At 43.0% G+C, this 24,426-nt stretch overlaps 1 protein-coding gene across 8 annotated transcripts in view; it reads left to right on the top strand.

Annotated features, from left to right (window-relative positions):
• abcc5 (ATP binding cassette subfamily C member 5) overlaps positions 1 to 24,426 on the top strand; it is a 103,849-nt gene that overhangs the window by 43,274 nt on the left and 36,149 nt on the right. For 6 of the 8 annotated variants that reach the window (XM_033032140.1, XM_033032138.1, XM_033032141.1 and 3 more), the window contains 7 exons: positions 2,522 to 2,629; positions 8,182 to 8,526; positions 10,805 to 10,876; positions 17,383 to 17,507; positions 20,099 to 20,171; positions 20,495 to 20,698; positions 22,734 to 22,877. In XM_033032140.1, the coding sequence (XP_032888031.1) occupies positions 2,522 to 2,629; positions 8,182 to 8,526; positions 10,805 to 10,876; positions 17,383 to 17,507; positions 20,099 to 20,171; positions 20,495 to 20,698; positions 22,734 to 22,877 (1,071 nt within the window). Of the gene's footprint in view, positions 1 to 2,521; positions 2,630 to 8,181; positions 8,527 to 10,804; positions 10,877 to 17,382; positions 17,508 to 20,098; positions 20,172 to 20,494; positions 20,699 to 22,733; positions 22,878 to 24,426 lie in introns of those variants that run through there. The other 2 variants (XM_033032143.1, XM_033032144.1) reach the window with 2 other exon arrangements.

Here is a 24,426-nt window from a genome sequence, read left to right as displayed (position 1 = left end):
GTCAGACTCCCCAAACGCTGTGAAAGGAACTCTCCCCACACCCCGGGAAATACGGTATTTAAAAACATCACCAAGAAATCTACTTACCACATCACTGGTACACAAGCTCATTCTTCTCTCTCTGTTTCCTAAGATGCACTTAAAATAATGCCAATTCATATTTGAAAACCCCGCCAAGAAACTAGCGCTGCACATGCGTAGTAGGCTGCTGCGCCTGCACAGTGCTGCAAAGGCAGAATTTCTGCTGCCTTCAGCCCCGCTTGAAATTGACGGCTTCAGGCAGCGCTGACGGCATGTGGGCTGCACAGAGCTTCAAGGGTTACAAGCGCTGCGGTTGAAAGGCACGGAGAATCATGCATACCTAAGAGATCGATCTTTTAGATAGGCATAATTCTCCCATGCCTTTACTATTTATATTTAGTTACTAGACCAAGTGCAGACCCGTTGGGTCTGTTCCCCCAACGTGCGGTTGTGGGGGGGGGGGAGGCGGCATGCAGCGTAACACACACTAACTATCCCCCCCCCCACACTCACGCTAATTACCCCCCTTGATATTATATTAATATTATTAATTTGCTCCTTTTACCCCATAACCACCCTATCTACTGACGCATAGCCCCCAACTTGCAGTCACATCTAGAGGGGGGGGGGGTAGAGAGTGAGGGCAGAGAGAGAAGGGGCAGAGACACAGAGAGGGGCAAGAGGGAGAGGGGGTGGCGAGGATGAGAAGAGGGAGGGTGGGTGAGAGGGGAAAGGTGCGGGTGGAGGGGAGGAGAGAGAGGGTGAGAGTGAGGGGGAGAGAGGGGGAAGAGGTGAGGTGGGGAGGTGTGGTGAGCACAGGATGGTGGAGGGGGTGGTGGGTGGGGTGTGTGGAGGGGGGTGGGTTTAGGGGATGGACGGTGGGGGGTTGTGGGAGTTTTGTTGAGAAAAGCGAGGTGTTGAGAGGAGTGTGGGTGGGCTTTTGTCGGGGAGGTTTGCTTTGGGTTTTTGGTTGCTGATTTAGCCGTTGGGTGAGGTGAGGGGAGGGGGAGAGAGAGTGCCTTTTTTATTTCCACCCAAACCCCCCAAGCAACCATTTGCAGGCAGTGCTTTTTTACTTTAACCATATTTTCATTTTCAAACCACATTAAGGGTACTTACTCACAGTTGTGTTCAGTGTTATTCACAGCTCAGAGAAACGTGATCTCTGCCTTCCTCCAGCTTGCAGACTAATTGAGGCACACCACTTCCTGGTTTTATAGTCCATCCCCCCTGCCGCCAGCGGGGGGCAGCAGAGAGAATGGGGAATTTTGTAAAATCATTAATATCTCTGTCATTTTTCATCGACTGGAAAAATCCTCGGCACACATGCGGCGGAGGGGGGCTCTGAGCGAGGTGGCCAAAAATGACGGCCGTAGGTGGCGGCGTGCTCTCGGAAATCGCAGCACAGATCGCCAAAACCGGTCAAGAACAGACTTTTAGTAATATATAGATTACCATTTTATAATTTTCGTCAGGGGAGGCAGTGCCTACCTTGTCTACCCTAACGGCACGTGCCTGGTAGACAGGCCGCCTAGACCGACCTGATCTCCCGGTTGCCAAACACTTCAATTCCCGTTCCCATACTAACCTTTCTGTGCTGGGCCTCCTCCATTGTCAGAGTGAAGCTAATCGCAAATTGGAGGAACAGCATCTCATATTTTGCTTGGGCAGCTTACAACCCAGTGGTATGATATTAATTTATCTAACTTCAAGTGACCCCTGCATTCTCTCTCTCTCCATCCCTTCCCCACCCAAGTTGCACCAGGTTCCCGTTCTCACCTAGCAAACAGCTAATAATGGCCTATTTCTTTTATCATTGCTGTTTTTTGCATATCTTACATTCATTTGTTCTATATCTCTTTACATCACTGTCTATATCTCGTTTCCCTTTTCCCTGACTTGTTTGAAGAAGGGTCTCGACCTGAAACGTCATCCATTCCTTCTCTCCAGAGATGCTGCCTGTCCCGCTGAGTTGCTCCTGCATTTTGTGTCTTTCGGTTTAATCCAGCATCTGCAGTTCCTTCTTGCACAATATTCATATCAGCATTCCTTTCATCTTCCTGTTCTGAAATGGTTGTACTTGAAAGTCAAATCAGAAATCACAGCAAATAAATTTCCAAAATGTTTTTTAAACAATCCATGACTTGATTAGTTTCCGATGGCTTATTGTTAAGAAAAATTGTCTACCAGTGTATGTCGATGATGCTGGTTAGTTTATTCAGATGTTAATGCCTGAATCTATATATTATTCTATAACATTAGCAATATTCCAGATGAATAATAAATGATAGACACATATCTGTCAGCAATATGGTTAGTGGCTTGAAACTTTTGACTTCATGATACTATGAAAGGTGGATGGAAGTTAGCTTTTAATTTTTAACCAAGGTATAGACTTCCTGGCTCAAAATATTTGTGTCTTTTTAATTTAGATGTTTAAAGCTCGGTTAATGTGATGTTTGTATTTTCAGCTTTTTTGCTATAATTTTTTTAATTTCAGGCTTTTACTGTGGTGACTGTTTTCAATGCTATGACTTTTTCCCTTAAAGTCACTCCATTCTCCGTGAGATCACTTTCTGAGGGATCGGTGGCGGTGGATAGATTCAAAGTAAGTTGTTCTTCGTCAATATGTAGCATTTTGCACAAAAATTAAGTGGAAGCGTTGCTTTCGATTAAACCCAATGTGACAATTGGAATAACTGTTCCACTATATCAACATCTACTTTGCTATTGAAAAGTAAAAAACAAAATCAATAAAAATGAAGGGTTGATTGAAATGATTTGTTAAATGTGGATTCAATTTGGAGTACAACATCACAACTATCAGTGTAAATCAGATTTTTAGAATTGAAGTTTGCATGCATATAATTTGTGTTTGTGATGTCTTACATGGCAACTATCCTGTCAGAAAATACTGTTGGTGAATAGACTGAGAGAAGTTGATGCAATGTGTAGAGATTTTTTTTTTAAATGATTACTATAAGGGGTGCTTGATGATTAGTGTCAGCTAGGTGGAATGGAGGGTTTTAAATGGAACTCTTAAAGATAGTGTAGTCAAGGGATATGGGGAGAAGACAGGAAAGGGGCATAGATTGTGGATGATCAGCCATGATCACAGTGAATGGCGGTGCTGACTCGAACGGCCGAATGGCCTACTCCTGCACCTACAGTCTATTGTCTATTGTTTCCCTCTAATGACTCTAAATATTATTTTATATGATAGTCAAGATATTCCTGGATCTGAATTGATTATTAAAGAAAATACTCTCTCTAGTAAGTTGTTAAACGTTCTACACATCTATTTCTAAGATTTACTATTTTGTCCATTGTAAAGCTCTTGGACTTTTGACTAGAATTCATGCTCTAAGTAGTAGACTGTATTTAGCCTGTTAAAAATACAAGTACTGAAACTGCGCCTTTTTATATTGCGATATAACTAAGCCAATTTCCTACAAAATAACAGTGACAAGTTTCCCACTGTTGAATGTTGCATTTTTGACAACCTCATAGGCCAAAAATAATTTATTAAGCCAACTCTAAACACACATAGAGAATTTTGGAAAGGATTGTTAAAATGATAGTACATTTTCAATTTACTAGTTGAGTTTACTGGGGTTCCGCAACATTGACATCCCAATGTTCAATGCACCATATTATCAATGTTTTTTTGGACCCCTGAATATTTCAAATCCTAGTTGTCAAGTGCAATTGGAATAAATGTCAAATCAAGAGGACAACTTAAAGGATCGAATGCTTCCTTCATCTATGGTGTGTTAAGATATTGATAATAATATTTCAACTTCAATTCAGAATCACAGAGACGATTTATATCCTTACACACTAGGTTGAAAGTAGACAAATGATGCCAAATACTACTACAAAATGCAGAGCTCACTCAGGTTTTAGTAGAGAGGTGTGGGTGCATGTAAGAGTTTCTATTTGGCTGGAATACATTCTGCAATCATAAATTCCTGACTCTGGCAATTGCAGTATTAACACAATAGAATATTTATTTTGAACAAGTGTCATTATGGTTTATAAAGGTCAGTCACATGCACTCCTCCACCCCAAAGGAATGAAGTGTGATGAGGAATCTGTCAGTCAAACTGTTAGCCACAGTCAAGGATTAAGCAGATTTAGGTCAGTTAATCCAGGAATAAACATTTCAACAATTGGAAATATGGTAGATCAATTGATTGCATTTATACAGCAACTTCCTGCTGATTATTTTGTGTGAAACTAACGATCATCTTGGAATTTTATTAAAGCTCTTAGAATTTTTTTTTTAATATGACACCAAAATGGTAATAAGTTCCGTTGATCAGATCTTTGATACTTTACTTTTTCTCATTTGGAGCAAAAAGAATAGGTTTAAGTGCATCGCAAATGATCTAATTTTTGTGAAGATTATATGTATTGGAAATTTTTTTTTTGGGTGGCACAATGGTAGAGTTGCTGCCTTACAGCTCCAGACACCTGTGTTCAATCCTGACTTTTGGTGCAGTATGTACGGAGTTTGTACGTGGTACGTTTGTATGTTCCTTCTGTGACCACTTGGGTTTTCTCCAGGTGCCCTAGTTTCCTCCACATTCCAGAGGTTTGTAGGTTGATTGGCTTCGGTGAAAATTGTAAATTGTCCACAGTGTGTAGGATAGTGCTAGTGCATGGGGGCGATCGCTGGTCAGCGCGGACCCGGTGGGCCAAAGGGCCTGTTTCCGCGTTGTATCTCTAATGTCTCAAAGTAAAGTAAAGTTTCTATAAATTTGAATCATTGTGTTAAAAAGAGTTACATTTGTAGCATTTGGCATTTTCAGATCAGAACATGTTTAAAATAGTTTTTCCTCATCATTTGTACTATTTTGAAGGATGATGGTTATAGATATTTAAGATTTGTCTAAGATTACTGCAGTATTAGAAAACCAATTTGTTATTTTAAATCAAATTGTTACGGTTCAATATTTGGAGAATCATTTAATATTAAACACTTCTTAATCAAATGTCCTTATAAAAGGTTGTTGGTGAGTACCACTACTGACAGACTTACCAAAAATCTAAATTACATTGCTGCTTGATAGGATTTGACAGAGATGATGGGGGTACCAATGTGAAAGATAAACCTACTGGACCTTTTTAATCAATGTTTCTGCTGCAAATTAAGAGGATCTTAAGTGTTGGGAATAACCACCTTGTGAAGTCCTTGTGAAGATCATATTCCATCTTCACATTAATAAAGCTCTCTTGCCATGTGCTACCACCACTATGTTAAACAGGACAGATTCAGGATGGATCGAGCTCCTCAAAACTAGAACAAAAAACGAACTGATGGGGGCTTTAGTGGGTTCAGCAGCATCTGTGGATTGAAATGTAGAGACAAAGTGTTTGGTCATGACCCTTCTTCAAGACATTCATCAAGAAATGTCTGTTCACTTCCCTCTACACATTTAGGTTTACCGCTGTCACGAGGGGAAAAGCGTTTGTTTTGCACTCTATACAATCAGATAGATAATCCCAAATATAAATACAACCATATCAAATTCCAGCACAATAGGTAGAACAAAGAGGAAGTTAATGAGTGCAGAATATAGTTCTCAGCATTGCAGTGCACCTGTTCTTGAGACAAAGTGCAGTGTCCACAATTGGGATAGAGGGGAATCAGCAGTAGCCTAGTTTATGAAAGGACGGTTCAGAAGAATGATAACATAGGAGAAGAAGTTGTTCCTGAGTCTGGTGGTGCGTGCTTTCAAAGTTCTATACAGATGCTGTCTGACCTACTGAATTCTTGCAGTTCAATTTTTTATTCACGGTTCCAGCATCTGCAGTCTTTTGGACCTCCTCAAAACTAGGCTTCGGTGAATTACTACAATATATCAGAATTAAATTCAGACCAATGTGTTATCAGGCATCGTATATCCCTTACTGCACTATTACTGGGGATTAACCTTGGTTCAATGACAAATGCAGAATAGTATGCCTGAAGCAGCATACACTAGACAACTATGCGATCCCAATTCATTGGGTCAGATGATCATGCAGTCTTGCCATATCTGGTTGTGAGTTTGGGTGACCAGCTAAACCATTAACATGAGAAGGAAACGCCATGCTTGAGTACGAAGAAAAGGTTGAGCAGTTTGCAACCGCCAGCAATCAAGAGTGTTAGGTGGTTAATGCAATTCTGTTTCCTGATTTTCCTGCCCCATCACTGGCTAATTTTGTTCAGTCCACATGATATCAAGAAATAACTAAATACAGTGGATGCAGCAAAGGCTGTAGTCTGCAATTACCAGGTTCTGTAGCCAAGCTGCTCCAGAACTAGTCTCACCACCAGCCTTGGTGCAACCAAAACAGTGGCATCTCCCTGACCATATGCAAAATTGCTCAAGTTTGGCCACAAAAAGCAGGATGAATTTAATTTCACCAGTTACCATCTCATCAATCTATCTCCGTCATCAACAGTGTCATGGAGGACATCCTCAGACAGTGGTTTGAAGATACTCATTGATATACATTTGGAGTTCTGTCAAGATCACTATGCTTTAAACTTAATTACAGTCTTGATCCAAATGATAATGAGAGCTGAATTTCAGAGGTGGTAAATGAGTGATTGCCAATTATATAATGACAACATTTGATGTTGAGACATCAGGAAGTTGAGGTATAATTGAAATTAATGAGAACATTCTTCACTGGTTGAAATCACTTTTGTCGAGAAGAGTAGATTGACAGTAATTACTTGGTTTGGAATTGTCCTCTTTTTGTGAACAGGGCAATTTTCCATAATGACCAGTAGATGCCAGTGTTGTAAATGTACTCGAGCAGTTTAGCACAGAGAGCTCATTGTAGAGCTGGTATCTGCAGTATTTTGGCTGAGATGTTGTCTAGACCCATACCCCTTTCAGTATCTAATGTTCTTTGCCTTTTAAAAAAAAAATGATGTAGAGTAAATTGAATTGGTTAAAGATTGGCCTCCATGATGGTTTTCCAGGAACTGGTTAAGATGGATAATTTATTTGGCACTTCTGGCTGAATGTGGTTTCTATCACACTTGCATGCTGGCATTTGCCATTGTCGAGGGTGGGGATGTTCTTGGAGCTGCCTCTTTTTGTTAACTGTTCAATTGTCCACCACATTTGATGGCTTGGTGTAGTGGGATTGCAAAATGTCAATCTGATTTGATGGTTGTGAGATCCCTTAGCTCTGCCTACTGCTTGATGATTTTGTGGTTTAGAATGCACATAATCCTGTATTACAGGTGCATGAGGCTGAAACCTCATTGTTTTTGTGTCTGCACGGTTTAACTCTCGTCATGCCCTCCTGCACTACCCATTGAACCAGGGTTGATACAAGAGATTAACGATAATGGTAAACTGAGGTAAATGGTCTGAAGAAGAGTCTTGACCCGAAACGTCACCCATTTCTTCTCTCCAGAGATGCTGCCTGTCCTGCTGAGTTACTCCAGCTTTTTGTGTCTTATCTTCGGTTTAAACCAGCATGTGCAGTTCCTTCCAACACATGGTAAAGTGAGGATTGTGCTGGACAATAATGTTATACGTTGTACATTTCTGTTACTGTTGAGAGTCAACAATATTTTGTGGATGCCTGGTTTTGAGTTGTCAGATCTTTTTTGAAAATACCCCATGTAGTAAGTGGGATACAACACAAGGAGGATTGACCTAAAATAGGTATTTGTATCCACTAGGACAGTGTGGTTAATTTATTAAGTGTGATAATATCCATGTAATCTATGCATATGAGCTGTACTCATTCTCACACATGCTCAGACTAGCGCATATAATTATGTAAATCATTCAGTGACCTTTCTTGGAAATAAATCATTCTTGCTTTTGATCCCAACACATCTTTTTCCGTCTAATATGTGCTAATTTTACCTATATCGTAAGCAGACACATATCAAAACATTAAGTGCAGTTAAATGTATCAAATGTTCTATTACAATGGAAAAAGTAGATAAGCACACCTTTTTAATGATGTTCCATCTGTTTGAACCTTGCTAGGGTGTAATGGAGTTAGTTGCTCCTAATGAGCTACATTTGGTTTTCAGCATCACTTCCTTTAACCTGCTGCTGTGTATTGCTGCCTGTGCCATTGGCTTATTGTGCATTGCCTAGGTGTCATAACTTTACACCTCCTCAACCTGTTTAGAGTTTATTTCTAATGGAAGAATTTCACATCATAAGAAAAAAGCCAGAATGTTCCCAAATTGCCATAGAACTGCAGAATGCTACTCTGGCTTGGGACTCCCCAAACTCCAGTGTTCAGTCCTCACCTAAGATGACGCCCAAACTGAAAAAGGACAAACGTGAATTTAAAGGGAAAAAAGAAACAAAGAAAATTCAACAGAATGAACAAAATGGTCCTTTAACTGAGCAGAATGGATGTCTTCTAACAAACAATGATGAACAGCCCAGCCCAGATGAGAAGGACATTTCTTTGAGCAATCCAAGATTACAGAGGGCACTGCACAAGATCAATCTTAGCATTGAAAAGGTAAGAAAAATACAATTGTCACAAGAAATGATAGGTGTCCATATATGTTAAATAGCCAAAGTTTTAAACTATCTCTATAATACTAAAACTCTTTGTCATGTGTGTGTGTGTGTGTGTGTGTGTGTGTCAATATCTGGTTAATTCCCATTTTCTTCCAAAAGCTAGGCCACAGCCTTCCCATTTTCACACATTCTACTCACATTTCTCCCGTCGAGACAATAAACATAATCTCGTCGCATCCCCACCTATATTTCCGAAGTTTTTAATCGTTTAAAGTTTTAAAAACAGCCCAAAAACAAATCCGAATGATGTCACAATGCACTCGCAAGGCAGGACGGGACTCTCCGGCTCTTCGCAGTAGGGAGGGGGGGGCGCCATGATTGGATGTTCTGGAAACCACCACCCCAAGGCGTGGCCCAGTCGCAGTCCTCGAGTCCACTCCCGCCCGGGTCTGCGGTCTCGCTCGGGTCTGGGCCTGGTGCTGGAGTGAGGGCCGAGCCCGGGGCTCGAGATGGTGCCGTGATCGGAGCTGAGAAAGAAGACACTCGTGGAACCAAGGACCAGCCTGGGTTAGGGACCAGCCCGGAGATGAAGTCGGGGCCTGGACTGCAGCCTAAGTGATGGCCGAGCTGACGGCTGCAATCTACAGCCATGGCCGACCCGAGTACGAGAACCAGGCCGAGTTCCAGTGCCCTGGAGCTGCTCTACGACCTGGGTAGGTGCCGGGGCAGGGAATGGGAGGATGAGGGAAATGAGAAGGAGGGAGATGGGGTGGGGTCTCTACCCTCATCCCTCTCTGCCCCCTCCCTCTCTGCCCCCCTCCCTCTCTGCCCCCTCCCTCTCTGCCCCCTCCCTCTCTGCCCCCCTCCCTCTCTGCCCCCCTCCCTCTCTGCCCCCTCCCTCTCTGCCCCCCTCCTCTCTGCCCCCCTCCCTCTCTGCCCCCCCTCCCTCTCTGCCCCCCCTCCCTCTCTGCCCCCCCCTCCCTCTCTGCCCCCCCTCCCTCTCTGCCCCCCTCCCTCTCTGCCCCCCCGCCTCTCTGCCCCCCCTCCCTCTCTGCCCCCCCTCCCTCTCTGCCCCCCCCCTCCCTCTCTGCCCCCCCTCCCTCTCTGCCCCCCTCCCTCTCTGCCCCCCTCCCTCTCTGCCCCCCTCCCTCTCTGCCCCCCTCCCTCTCTGCCCTCCCTCCCTCTCTGCCCCCTCCTCCTGCTCTGCCCCCCTCCCTCTCTGCCCCCCTCCTCTCTTGCCCCCCTCCCTCTCTGCCCCCCCTCCCTCTCTGCCCCCTCCTCTCTGCCCCCTCCCTCTCTGCCCCCTCCCTCTCTGCCCCCTCCCTCTCTGCCGCTGCCCCCTCCCTCTCTGCCCCTCCCTCTCTGTCCCCCCCTCCCCTCTCTGCCCCCCTCCCTCTCTGCCCCCCTCCCTCTCTGCCCCCCTCCCTCTCCTGCCCCCCTCCCTCTCTGCCCCCCTCCCTCTCTGCTGCCCCCCTCCCTCTCTGCCCCCCTCCCTCTCTGCCCCCCTCCCTCTCTGCCCCCCTCCCTCTCTGCCCCCCTCCTCTTGCCCCTCCTGCCCCCCTCCCTCGTCTGCCCCCCCTCCCTCTCTGCTGCCCCCCTCCCTCTCTGCCCCCCCTCCCTCTCTGCCCCCCTCCCTCTCTGCCCCCCTCCCTCTCTGCCCCCTCCCTCTCTGCCCCCTCCCTCTCTGCCCCCCCTCCCTCTCTGCCCCCCTCCCTCTCTGCCCCCCTCCCTCTCTGCCCCCCCTCCCTCTCTGCCCCCCCTCCCTCTCTGCCCCCCTCTCCCTCTCTGCCCCCCTCCCTCTCTGCCCCCCCTCCCTCTCTGCCCCCCCCTCCCTCTCTGCCCCCCCTCCCTCTCTGCCCCCCCCTCCCTCTCTGCCCCCCCTCCCTCTCTGCCCCCCCTCCCTCTCTCTTCCCCCCCCCCCCCCCCCCCCATCGCCCTCTCTGCCACCCTCCCTCTCTGCCCCCTCCCCCTCCAGGGAGTGTTGAGTAGGGGGACCTATGGGTGAGTGGTGCAATACTGCGTTCAGGGACCTGCCCTCCCCTGTGATGCTGCTCGCACCCCCCCCCCCCCAATTGGGGGACAGGACCCAACGGGTCCCACTTGATCTATTAATAGTTATAGTTTTATCAAATATACCAACTTGTAAAGCTTATAGTTTGAACAACCAATACGATAAATTAGTGGCTTTTTTGTAATTTGTTTAAACTGATTTTGCTAACCCTCTTGACAAATATTCATTGTGTAGATGCCAAACTGATCAATGCAATTTTTGACAGGGGAAGCTTGTTGGAATCTGTGGCAGCGTGGGATCTGGCAAAACGTCCCTGATTTCTGCTGTTTTAGGCCAGGTAGTGTATTTTCAAGTTTTTATGATCAATAAAATGTTTGCAATCGGTAGAATTATAACACTTTTTTCTTAAAGGTTATTTATTTAACCACTTTATTTATTTCCTTGACGTTGTCTTATAAAGCAAAATCACGTCTATAAAACTTGATTTTCATTATCATTTTAATTCTGAATAACTAAGCAAAATATACAATTTAATTTTCATAAACATTTTAGCATGGGAGTAAACATTTTAATCCTGGATCATTGAAAGTGAAATGTATAATTTGATTTTCATAATTGCTCTTCTAATGCTTCATGTCGATTTAAATGAGTCTGATAATTACAGATCAGAAATAGACACAATGCTGGAGAAACTCAGCGGGACAAGCAGCATCTCTGGAGAGAAGGAATGAGTGACGTTTCGGGTTGAGACCCTTCTTTGAACTAGAATCAGTTGAAAGGGAAACAAGAGATATAGACGAAGAGAGCTATAGAAGAAATGAATAAAAGATATGCAAAAAGTAACGATGATAAAGGAAACAGGCCATTGTTAGCTGTTTGCTAGGTGTGAGCGAGAAGCTGGTGCGACTTGGGTGGGTTGCGTTAGAAACATAGATATGTAAGTATTGAGCCACATCATTCTGGACCCAGCCTGTTGCCCAGACTTTAGTTTAGTTTAGAGATACAGTGCGGAAACAGGTTCTACAGCCCACTGAGTCCGCACCGACCAGCGATCCCCGCACATTAACATTAACCTACACACACTAGGGACTATTTACACTTATACCAAGCCAATTTACCTACAAAATTGTACGCCTTTGGAGTGTGGGGAGGAAACCGAAGATCTCGGAGAAAACCCATGTGGTCACTGGGTGAACGTACAAACTCCATACAGACAGCACCAGTGGTAGGGATTGAACCCGGGACTCCGGTGCTGCAAGCGCTGTAAGGCAGCAACTCTACCGCTGTGCCACCGTGCTGCCCTAATTGTTGCCCTTGGTTGTCACTCACCTGCTTGTGTGGATTTTCTGCAGATACTTGGTGCTGGATGAGTTGACCTCCACCCCATCCCCACTTTCCCTGCATCCAATAGGCATCTGGTGGTGGAAAAACATAGAAACATAGAAAATAGGTGCAGGAGTAGGCCATTTGGCCCCTCGAGCCTGCACCACCATTCAATATGATCGTGGCTGATCATCCAACTCAGTATCCTGTACCTGCCTTCTCTCAATACCCCCTGATCCCTTTAGCCACAAGGGCCACATCTAACTCCTTCTTAAATATAGCCAATGAACTAGCCTCAACTACCTTCTGTGGCAGAGAATTCCACAGATTCACCACTCTCTGTGTGAAAAATATTTTTCTCATCTCGGTCCTAAAAGACTTCCCCCTTATCCTTAAACTGTGACCCCTTGTTCTGAACTTCCCCAACATCGGGAACAATCTTTCTGCATCTAGCCTGTCCAACCTCTTAAGAATTTTGTAAGTTTCTATAAGATCCCCCCTCAATCTTCTAAATTCTAGCGAGTACAAGCCGAGTCTATCCAGTCTTTCTTCATATGAAAGTCCTGACATCCCAGGAATCAGTCTGGTGAACCTTCTCTGTACTCCCTCTATGGCAAGAATGTCTTTCCTCAGATTAGGAGACCAAAACTCTACACAATACTCCAGGTGTGGTCTCACCAAGACCCTGTACGACTGCAGTAAAACCTCTCTGCTCCTATACTCAAATCCTTTTGCTATGAATGCTAACATACCATTCACTTTCTTCACTGCCTGCTGCACCTGCATGCCTACTTTCAATGACTGGTGTACCATGGGTGGCTTTGAGTGGTGATAATCTTTGATAATTTGCTGGCTGACAAAGGCTTCATACATTATTAAATTTCTCTGAAAATCAGACTAATTTAGGAACTAGTCAAATGGATTTGAATAATAACATAAAAAATTAAATGACTAAAAGCATGTTAAAACTCCAATATATAATTAAAAGCATCGATATAAGATAAATGAAAGTGTTTGCACTTGCCTTTTTCCTTGGGGTCAAATGAATTGAGTTGCTGTTTATCCACATGTTCTCAGTACTCTGAGGACTGGGTGTAAAATGCATCCAAATCCATTTTTTCATGTTGCTGCTCCATTACTGGGTCAATGGTGAGTTTAGCAATTGAACAGCCACAGTCAACTGTGCTGGTTTCTGATTTCTATCAAGTTTCAGCTTTCTCTCCCCCTCGGCTCCCATTTGCTCCCTTCCCTCTAAGACTCTAAGGGTGTCTGAATATTACAGGAGTGTTTAATCACCACTTAGATCCCACTCCACTTCATTTGCACTGTTATTGGTTTACTAGCATTCACCATGGTTCGGGCAATTAAAGGGATCTAATTAAATGTCTAAAGTACAAAGGCAACATGGAAAATTCAGCAGACTTTGAAGTTATCTAAGTCATTCTTAAGCCTATGGCAATCCTTTCAAAAGTTAGCTCAAATACTTGATAAGAGTCCAAACTAAACTATTCAATCTGAGAGTAGCTGGAGTTTCAAAAACATTGCAGACCATACTTAGAAACAACATGCTGGAGTAACTCAGTGGGTCAGGCAGCATTTCTGGAGAACATGGATAGGTGACGTTTTGGGTCGGGATCCTTCTTCAGACTGATTGTGGTGGGGAGAGAGGGAAGAAAGCTGGAAGAGAGGAGGGGCAGGACAAAATCTGGCAAGTGATAGGTGGATACAGCTGAGGTCTTTATGTTTTTGGATAGATCATATTTATCTATGGTAGAACACAGAAAGTACATGATAACAATCAGTTTGTTGATTACTTTAAAATTGTACTTAGCTGTTTTTTATGAATGGAGGAGGGTGAGAGAAGACCTGAATGAACGAATGAATAAGTTGGTCAAGTATGTACACATACAAGGAATTTGCCTTGGTGCTCCGCTCGCTATTAACAACACGACATACAGTAAACAATTAAAAATAAAACATGAAACATTAAGAATAAAACATTACCTGGAGCGGGGCCTTACATGGCCCGGCGCGGCTTTAAATGGCCACGGGACTTGCTAGCGCCCGCCGGGGGCTCCAACATCAAGACCCGGAGCGTGGACTTGCATCGCCCGGCACGGCTTTAATGGCCGCGGGACACATACCATCGCCCGCCGGGGGCTTTGACTCTGACATCGGGAGGAGAATGAGGAGTGCAGGGGAGAGATAAGACTTTGCCTTCCATCACAGTGAGGAGGAGATTCACTGTGATGGATGTTTGTGTAAATTGTGTTGTGTCTTGGTTCTTTTTCTTGTGTGTATGACTGCAGAAACCAAATTTCGTTTGAACCTCAAAGAGGTTCAAATGACACAAATAAATTGTATTGTATTGTATTATAGTTTAAACATGTGAATGAAATAAAATACCAGAGCAAAATGAGGCTACAGACGTTTGGTTGATGATTACAGCTACTGCTCGTGGAAAAAAAGCTTTTTATGTCTGGCTGTGGCGGCTTTGACAGTTCGGAGTCGCCTTCCAGAGGGAAGTGCTTCAAAGAGTTTGTGGCCAGGGTGAGGGGTCAGTGATGATCTTACCCGCTCGCTTCCTGGCCCTTGCAGTGCACAGCTTGTCAAGGTTGCAGCCAACAACTTGCTCAGCTGATCGAACGATTTGCTGCAGCCTCTGGTATCGTGCTTGGTGGCTGGGCCAAATCAAACTATGATGGAGAAGGTGAGGACAGACTCTATGATGGCAGTATAGAATTGGATCATCATTGCCTGTGGCAGATTGTGTTTCCTCAGCTGCCGCAGGAGGTACATCCTCTATTGTGCCTTTTTGACTGTGGTCGATGGTGGCTCCCCATTTAAGGTCCTTGGAGATAGACAAAAATGATGGAGAAACTCAGCGGGTGAGGCAGCATCTATGGAGTGAAGGAATAGGTGAAGTTTCGGGTCGAGACCCTTCTTCAGACTGATGTGGGGGTGGGGGGAGCCGAAAGAAGAAAGGAAGAGGCGGAGACAGTGGGCTGTGGGGGGGAGGGGAAGGATGGAGGACTACCTGAATTTGGAGAAGTCAATGTTCATACACTGGGGTGTAAACTACCCAAGCAAAATATGAGGTGCTGCTCCTCCAATTTACGATGGGACTCACTCTGGCCATGGAGGAGGCCCAAGACAGAAAGGTCAGAATGGGAGGGGGAGTTGAAGTGCTGAGCCTTGGAGATGATGGTTCCAAGGAACTTAGATTCCACAGATGTTCCAGATCCTTGGAGATGATGGTTCCAAGGAACTTAAAAGACTCCACAGATGTGGCTGGTGAGTGGGAGGAGAGGAGGGGGAGCTCTTCTAAAGTCTACTTTCAATTCCACTGTCTTAAGAGCATTGAGCTCCAGGTTGTTGCAAAGGCACCAGGATGCCAGCTGTGTCACTTCCTGTCTGTAGGCAAATTCCTCCCCATCCTGGATCAGTCCAATCAGGGTTGTGTCGTCCGCAAACATGAAGCTTAACAGAGGAGTCGGTGGTGTAGGGAGAGTAAAGAGTATTCAATTTTATTTCAATTGTATAAAATTATAAGGGGCCTAGTTAGAGTAACTAGAAAGTATCTAGTTCTCTTGGTCGGTGGTGGTGATGGGGTTACAAGAGTAATGAATTAGTGATGATGCAGAGGACCTCACTCTGGCCATGGAGGAGGCCCAAGACAGAAAGGTCGGAATGGGAGGGGGAGTTGAAGTGCTGAGCCTTGGAGATGATGGTTCCAAGGAACTTAGATTCCACAGATGTTCCAGATCATTCCAGGACAGTCAGATGGCAATGAGAAAAAAAATGAATCAGATAATAAATACAAACACATAATGTGAAAGTATTATCAATGGATATAGACCAAGACAAATTGGGTGGTGGCACTGAGTAAGGATGATATGATTGTAGATTAACCCTTTGAAAGTATCTAGGTAGTGTGAGATGGCAATTCTGGAATTGACATGTCAAAACATTTATGAAAAAACTGAAATATGATGCAGTTCTTGTAGCTGTATTCAAGAAAAGATATTGATATACATGTTAAAGTGCTGGAGTAACTCAGTGGGTCAGCCAGCTTCACTGGAGAACATGGATGGATGACATTGAAGGATCAGGACCCTTCTTCAAACTGATTTGAGGTGGGGGGGGTTGGATAAATAAAGCTAGAAGAGAGGAGGAGCAGGACAAAGCATGGCTTTTAATACTTGAACACGGGCAAGGGTTTTTCTTTGATAGGCAGATTGTAGGTCACAGGCCAGAGGTGACAACAGGTGTGAAGAGTGAAGCTCGGGGATAGAAACGTTGTGAATTGTGTGGCTGGAGAAAGTAGGAGGATGAGAAAAGCTTGAATTTCCTGTCTAATTGTTAATAGATCTCTAGCTCAGAGAAACTAGGAGCTACAATTAGCATTTCCAGAAATCATTGGAGTTAGTTAATGTTGGTGAATTGCATAGTGAGTTGTAGATGTACCCAGTGCATTACACAAACCAGACTCTCCACCATTGACTCCATCTACTCTTCACGCTGCCTTGGAAAAGCAGCCAACGTAATCAAAGATTTAAGATAGACACAAAATGCTGGAGCAGGACAGGCACCATCTTTGAATAGAAGGAATGGATGACATTTCGGGTTGAGACCCTTCTTCAGGCTGACGACGTCTCGACCCCAAACGTCACTCATTCTTTGTATCCAGAGATGCTGCCTGTCCCGCTGAGTTAATCCATCATTTTATGTTTATCTTCGGTGTAAACCTGCATCTGCAGTTCCTTCCTATATAGTAATCAAAGACTTGTCCCACCCTGGTCATTCCTCATTTTCCCTGCTCTCCCCTCTGCAGAAGGTACAGCAGCTTGAAAGTTCACACCACTGTCCCAGGAACAGCTTTTTCCCCCTCCATTATCAGGCTTCTGAATGAACCTTCCATAAGCTAGGGTACTATTTGGTTCACCTCTACCCAGTGAAGGCAGTGGACTATGTCCAAGGAACTGATGCGCTACAATGCTGAGAACTATATTCTCTATCTACCCTTTGCTCTATCTATTGTACTCGAGTTTGAACTTCTTATCGAGCCCACATAACAAGATTAGAAATTGTTCAGCCAGAGCTGAACACACTTCTCGGCATCTGCATACAATGGCGTCTTGCATTTATTGCGCTTCTTGTGCGTAGTGGTGGAAAGAGCGACGTGAATGCTCCTTCCTTGACCCCAGTTTGAACTGATTGTATGGTATATCTGAACTGTTTGGGCAGCTTGCAAAACAAAGCTTTTCACTGGACCTTGGTACATCTGACAATAATAATCCTAAACTAAGTGCCGCGATTTTAAATTTTAGCAAGTATGAAAAATTGTGGTGTGATTGGTTTTGAAAAGTATCAATACCATTTTGGAAATGGATTTCTCATGTTCTTTATAGCTACTTCAGGAATGGTAAAGAAACCAGGGGAAAAGAATGAGATGTGTCTTTTCTTACTCCTTCACTTTAACATCACCATTGAAAATATGCTTTTTCATTGATTATCCAGATGACCCTGATGGAAGGAAGTATTGCAGTTGATGGAAATTTTGCCTATGTGGCTCAACAAGCATGGATTCAGAGTGCCACAATTAGAGAGAATATTCTGTTTAACTACGCGTACATTGAAGAAAGGTAACAATTTTGGAATTAATAAGGAAATTGTTAGTCAAATTGAAGTATTTCGTATTGTATCAATTGGCTAAATGCAGAAATTGCTATATATAATCAGTTGTTATGGTTGCAACTGTGCAAAAGTCAATGCTAATATTTGATTAGCATTGACACATAAATGCTATTAAAACCAACAGGCTTCACAGTGGAAAAGCACCAGGCCTGCCATTCTGCCCAGTATTATTGGCTGCCAGGGTAACTTGGGGTTGGGGCCTCTGCATCTGCAGTCAGTGGACCACACCACTAGACTCCAAGATGAAGGAGGGTCAATGTGGGAACAGCAAGTCGGCATACTCTGGAAAGACATCATGCTTTTTAAAAGTATCTGTGTATCCTTTTTCTCTCTCTCCAATTTCACTCCACTACCTTCTTCTGCCTTGCACAGTCCCTCCCTGTTCCTCGCTCTGCACCCTCTCTGGATATTTTATCTTATGATGCTCTTGTGCAATGAGGTCTCTTTGCAAATTTAAAGCTGCACTATAATTGCGCTTTGTCAGTAGTCATATAGCCTAAGAATGTGCAACTTACTTGGTGCAGAATCCAACAATGTGAAATAGCAGAAACGAGGAACTGCAGATGCCAGTTTACAAAAAGACACAAATTGATGGAGTAGCTCAGCAGGTCAGGCCTGCATCCCTGGAGATGGGGGGAAGGGGAGGAAGGCTGGAAGAGAGGAGGTGCAGGACAAAGTATGGAAGTTGACAGGTGAACACAGGCGAGAGGGTGTTTTGATAAGCAGATGGTTGGACAACGGCTAGAGATGAAAGGACATTGCTTCCAGCTTTCCCCCCCCCCCCTCATAATCAGTCTAAAAAAGGGTCCCAACTCCAAGTGTCACCTATCATGTTCTACAGAGATACTGCCTGACCAGCTGAGCTACTCCAGCCAGTGTCTAAATGTGAAAGATCCTAGCTTTCACACAGAGAAATAGCTGCTGAGGATTTGGGCATTGATGGAAAGCAGTGGTTTTCACAGAAAAATTGAGGTGTCATCGGAGCATTGGATGTAATGGAGGTGAGATTTAATGATGAGCACACCATCACCTTGAAGGCATTGATAGTATGTGGAATCTGCAAGATCCAGATGTTAAGGAGATATTCAAATGTATTCCTGGTAGCCAATCTGGACAGAGGGTGATAGCATTTGATGATCAACTGGTTGAGCCCATAATATGCACTTACTGGAGTGAGTTGAAACTATTGTCTCCCCATTAAATCTGCATGTCAGAATGGTTAGGAAGAGGAATAAAAACAGCAGTTTACTCTGTTGCCTTTCAAGCACAGATCTGTGTGGTGAGGATGAGTGGATTGTGCAAGGCATCCAACAAGAAATAAATAAATGAAGCCATGACCAAGTGAAAGAGATAGGAGCAGAGAAGTGATATTATATTATGAAACAAAAGCAATGGAGATGGAAGTCCAATGTTTGCATGTAGATTGGAGTGAAAATGGATGAGTGATCCAGGTAATTGGATCAATTTGTAAATGGAACATAGGGTGGAAATAATGAGCGAAAATCCAAAGTTGAAAGTAAGGCCCCATGTGGAATGAAATTCATGGTTGGAATTAATTCTGAGTACCATTTAGCCAATGTACAGGTTTAGAGATTGTTGCGCCTCAGTGACTCCAGGAACAAACTGAGATGATTACTTAGATGCTGGATGTTTTCCATAAACCATGGAGAGCAGAGAACAGTGAGTCATTGTGAGGCTGTGCAGGTTGATAAATAGTTCCATCACTAAGTGTCAAAAATGGATAAAACACACCGGAAGAGGGATGAATAGAGATGGTGAGAGTTGGCTCATTTCGGAAGAACAACTGGCATTTTGTAGAATGGGCCATAAAGCAGAGTTGAATGCGAATAAGCAAGTAAATAAGATCTGTCTGATAGCATAGTGAAATTTTCCTGGCGGCAGGACTAAAAAGCAAAGGACAGGCAGCAGACCAGATAGTGAAATCAAAGTTCCAGCAGACAATAGTTTTCCCAAAAATCAGCCTGGAGATAGCCCAGAATGAGCAAACAGAAAATGCTGGAAACACTTAGCAGGTCAGGCAACATCTGTCGAGAGGGAATAGTAAACTTTCAAGTAATTGACCTTTGATTGGCACTCTCCACAAATGTCACCTCGCCTGCTAAGTATTACCAGCAATTTTTGTTTCATTTAGGATTTGGAGCTGCAGTATTTTGCTTTTTCAGAAGGTGGATTTCTATTTTGTCTCAGCATGAAAATAAAGCTGAGATTTCCAGGTACTTAGCAGATAACAACAATAATTGGATGACCAGTCATGGGCTAGAAAAAGTTACCTTTAAACTTGATGCAAGAAAGTAATAAAATATTATAACATCCTATATTGTATTTAATTCCACTGAATTTTGTATACAGTAATTCACAAAGTGCTTGTTCAATTAGCCCTTTTAATACATGCAATATTTGTTAATATTTGTGCCAATTTATTGGTGAATATGGAACAACCATTTTTGGGAAGATCTGAAATGTTTTTAAAGTTGTGACTTATTTAACAATGTTAAATCTGTCCTCTATTTCAACACAGATATAATAATGTTCTTGCTGTGTGTTGCCTAAGGCCCGATCTTGCAACATTGCCTAATGGAGATATGACACAGGTATGAAAAGTGCTGTTTTAATTTACTGTAACTGTATTGTGTTTCACTGCAGAGTTACTTGAAGATCAAACAATCTGCTGATGCAGGTAATCTGAAATTAAAAACAGAACACATTTGGTTTGGCAGTTTATGAAGTATTTGACTTGAAAAGTTCATTTTTAAGGACGTGACCCCCATCCCAAACTTGAAGTTCTCAGATAGTTTGTTGCTCCAGATTCCAGCATCTGCAATCTCTTGCGTCACCCCAAACAGCTGTCTCAGAATTGAAAGATAATGTAAAAAAACCTAATCCTAATAGCTTTCCTCCATTTGCTGGCACACAGGTAGGCGAACGAGGGGCTAACTTAAGTGGAGGACAACGGCAGAGGATAAGTTTGGCACGTGCTTTATACAGTGACAGAAGTATCTATATCTTGGATGATCCACTCAGTGCATTAGATGCTCATGTTGGAAATTACATCTTTAATAATGTAATTAAAAAGCAACTGAATTTGAAGACTGTTCTCTTTATCACCCACCAACTTCAGGTGCGTTGAATTATGGATATGTATGTATATTTACTGAAAATTTAATTTTCAAATCCGGCACTTGGAACTTAAAATTTCCCTTTCTGATTGTTACTACTGGATCAATTGAAGATTAAGATTTTAACAGTGTGATTTTCACTGAGTACAACAATGCTGCTTACTTTTATCTGTTTGCTATTTCGCAAATTTTACCCAAACAAAATGGAAACAAAGATCAAGTAGGTTGTTCATAAGGCATTAGCGGTTAGTTGATAATTAAGCAATAGGGGAAATTACAGACAGACTCTTAAAACACAGGAATATAATTTTATTTTGGGAGGTTGAGCATGATAGGGACATTCATTGAATGAAAAGCATATGTTTGATATTGAAGAGAAACCAGAGAAGACACAGAAGGACATTACGATGAAAAGAATGGCAATTGAAACGCAATAGTAATTTAAGTTTGAACTAGACATTCGCCATCTCTACTGGGGGATGAGAATAACCATTTATTTTTAACAATTAATCCAAAAAGCCTGGTAAGGGATTTTTCATATAAGAATGCCAGGAGACACTACCAAATGTTATTTCATTAGCAGAATTATTTTCCCCAACAACATTGGTTGTAGTAAAGATATTTTTAAAATGTGATCACTGTTATATAATTTGTCTCAATATTTTCAAAGAATGGAGAAAATGGACAAAAAGTCCTTAGATGATTGTTTTCAGCATATAAAATGACCATGGACTGTTGTACTTTCAAATATGTGGTTAAACTTTGCAAGCCTAGATGTAGTGTAATGGAGCTAGATTTTCTTCAGGTAACTGATATCCACAATGAATGTTGCTGAACACCAAAATACCCACTGTTTCGAATCATTTGGATCTTCTGCATCAAGAAAGTAACATTGGAAGGATATTATACCCAAGAAGCATTCTGTTACTTAGTGATTTAAGAAATAATATCAATTAGTTGGCGTGAACTGGAAAATGAGCTTATATTTTTAGAAAAGTATCTTTGTTATTATACATTTCTTCTTTGGACTTGTGCCTTTGGTTAAATGATAAAGTGCATCTTTCTTTATCTCCTGATACAGCTAATTCCTTCAGAAATATGTAAAATAAGACTTACTTAATTCGTGTAGCACCTAATATTTGGACCAGTGACATTCTTAAATGCCAGGTTCAACTTCATACAATTTGCAGAGTAGTGACTTAAAACATACTGCTTGCTATTGTTAAGCATTGCAGTTTTTCCTTGATTGCCCACTCTGACAGAAACATGATGGCTGGAAGCTGACTTGAAATGTAAGTCTTTTCAACTGAATTCCCATTTTGTACTTGTTTATGCGAGCAGTTTGGACGAATGTTGATTATTAGCAATGTAATATAACAGTTAAACCTTCACTGAAGCGGCTTCCTTATTTGGTTAATTCTGATATAATTGACAATGTATTATTGTTTTTTGTAACATTTCTTTCCCTTTTAGCTTTAACTTTGATGGTTATTTTTTTAAATAGGCGTTTTCTTCCTGATAAGGCTGCCAGTTGTTCATTTATTTTTAAGTGCGTGTTGAGTCCATTTTTTTCCCATCAAATCCCACTGTTATGTTATGGCCAAAATTAGTTTAGTGGGTGAAAATTTACAGTGGAAAGTTATCTACTATATTAATCAGTCTTCAAAAATGGTAAATTAACATTAAAATATAGTTTGCATGTTAATTAGAAAAGTTTGTTTTCAAGAATATGTATTGCAGTATAGTGATGGTGCTTGTCAAGTGAAAATTGTACCTTAGGCCAAATGGAGGTGGAAGGCAAGAAAACAGAAAATGTTTGTTTTACACTTCAAGAGTAAACTTACCAACACTGGTAAATTTCTGTTTTTTTATTTTGCAAAGATGGTTTCTGATAGTTCTGATAGCATTGTGTTGACAGACTATGGTATTATACTTTTGCACTCTAAAATATTGTTGCAAAGAAGATTGTTCAAAGAATGTGAAGTGAAATGTAAAATGCAAAAATAAACTGATTGATTGTTTGCCTATTTTGAGCAGTATTTGGTCAACTGTGATGAAGTGGTGTTAATGAAAGATGGCTGTATAACCGAGAGAGGTTCTCATGAAGAGTTAATGATCTTGAATGGGGATTATGCAGCAATGTTCAATAATCTACAGTTGGGAGACACTCCGCATATTGAGGTAATTGTATAGTATCACCTAATAGAGCGTAATATGTGTACAGGATCTCTTTATTTATTATACCATAAATAAGTTATCTTGCAGATTCTAATGTTGATGGAAGATACAGTGATCATAACTTGACTAATTTGAGGAGAGTATGGTAACGTGGTAAATAATGTTATAATGCATCATATTTAGGAAATAAATTAAGATCGATGTGTTTACATGTGAGAATAAATCCTTCAAGCCAGACAAATTGAAAATAAATCTGTGGCTGAAAGAAGATAACATGCGGTAAATTTGACAAGATTTCAAGCAAACAAACCTATCCACTACAGTGATAAATCATTCCCAGCATTCAACATTTGAGATAAGCTGTAGCAGAATAGAAGAAAACCTACCTATATCTGCGTTGATCTCTACAAGGTTGAGGCTCCGTGCCAACTCTCAGACACCTCCGCCTACTTATTCCTGGACCTAGACCCCACAGACGAGCACCAGGCCACTATCTCGAGCACCATCACTGACTTCATCCACTCCGGTTACCTGCCCCCCCAAGCCTCCAACCTCATCGTTCCCCAACCCCGCCTGGCCCGATTTTATCTTCTCCCCAAAATCCACAAACCTGACTGTCCTGGTAGACCCATTGTGTCTCTGCCTGTTCGTGCCCTACCAAACTTATTTCCACATACCTTGACTCCATCCTATCCCCCCTGGTTAAATCCCTCCCTACCTATGTTCAAGACACCTCAGACACTCTCCGTCGTCTCCGGGACTTCCGTTCTCTAGGCCCCCATCCCCTCATCTTCACCTTGGACAATAGACAATAGGTGCAGGAGTTGGCCATTTGGCCCTTCGAGCCAGCACTGCCATTCAGTCCAGTCACTCTACACCTCCATCCATCACCAGGAGGGTCTCAAAGCCCTCCGTTTCTTCCTCGACCGGAGAACCAACCAATCCCCGTCGACAGATACTCTCCTCCGCCCAGCGGAGCTGGTCCTCACCCTTAATAACTTTTCGTTTGACTCTTCCCATTTCCTCCAAATACAAGGCTTAGCTATGGGCACGCGCATGGGCCCTAGCTATGCCTGCCTCTTTGTAGGGTACGTCGAACAATCCTTGTTCGAGACGTATCAGGCCCCCATCCCCGACCTCTACCTCCGCTACATCGACGACTGCATTGGTGCTACCTCCTGCACCCACACACAACTCACTGACTTCATCCATTTCACCACCAACTTCCATCCGGCACTCAAATACACCTGGACCATCTCTGACACTTCCTTACCTTTTCTTGACCTCACTATCTCCATCTCAGGTGATAGACTTCTGACCGACATCCACTATAAACCCACTGACTCCCATGGCTATCTAGACTACACTTCTTCTCACCCTGCTTCCTGAAAGGACTCCATCCCCTACTCCCAACTCCTCCGTCTACGCCGCATCTGCTCCTAGTATGAGGTGTTCCACACCTGGGCATCGGAAATGTCCTCATTCTTCAGGGAACGGGGGTTCCCCTCCCCCACTATAAATGAGACTCTCACCAGGGTTTCTTCAATAGCCC

Source organism: Amblyraja radiata, chromosome 13 (assembly GCF_010909765.2).
Source record: "Amblyraja radiata isolate CabotCenter1 chromosome 13, sAmbRad1.1.pri, whole genome shotgun sequence".
NCBI lineage: Eukaryota > Metazoa > Chordata > Chondrichthyes > Rajiformes > Rajidae > Amblyraja > Amblyraja radiata.
This window is presented reverse-complemented; position numbering and strand designations above follow the sequence as displayed.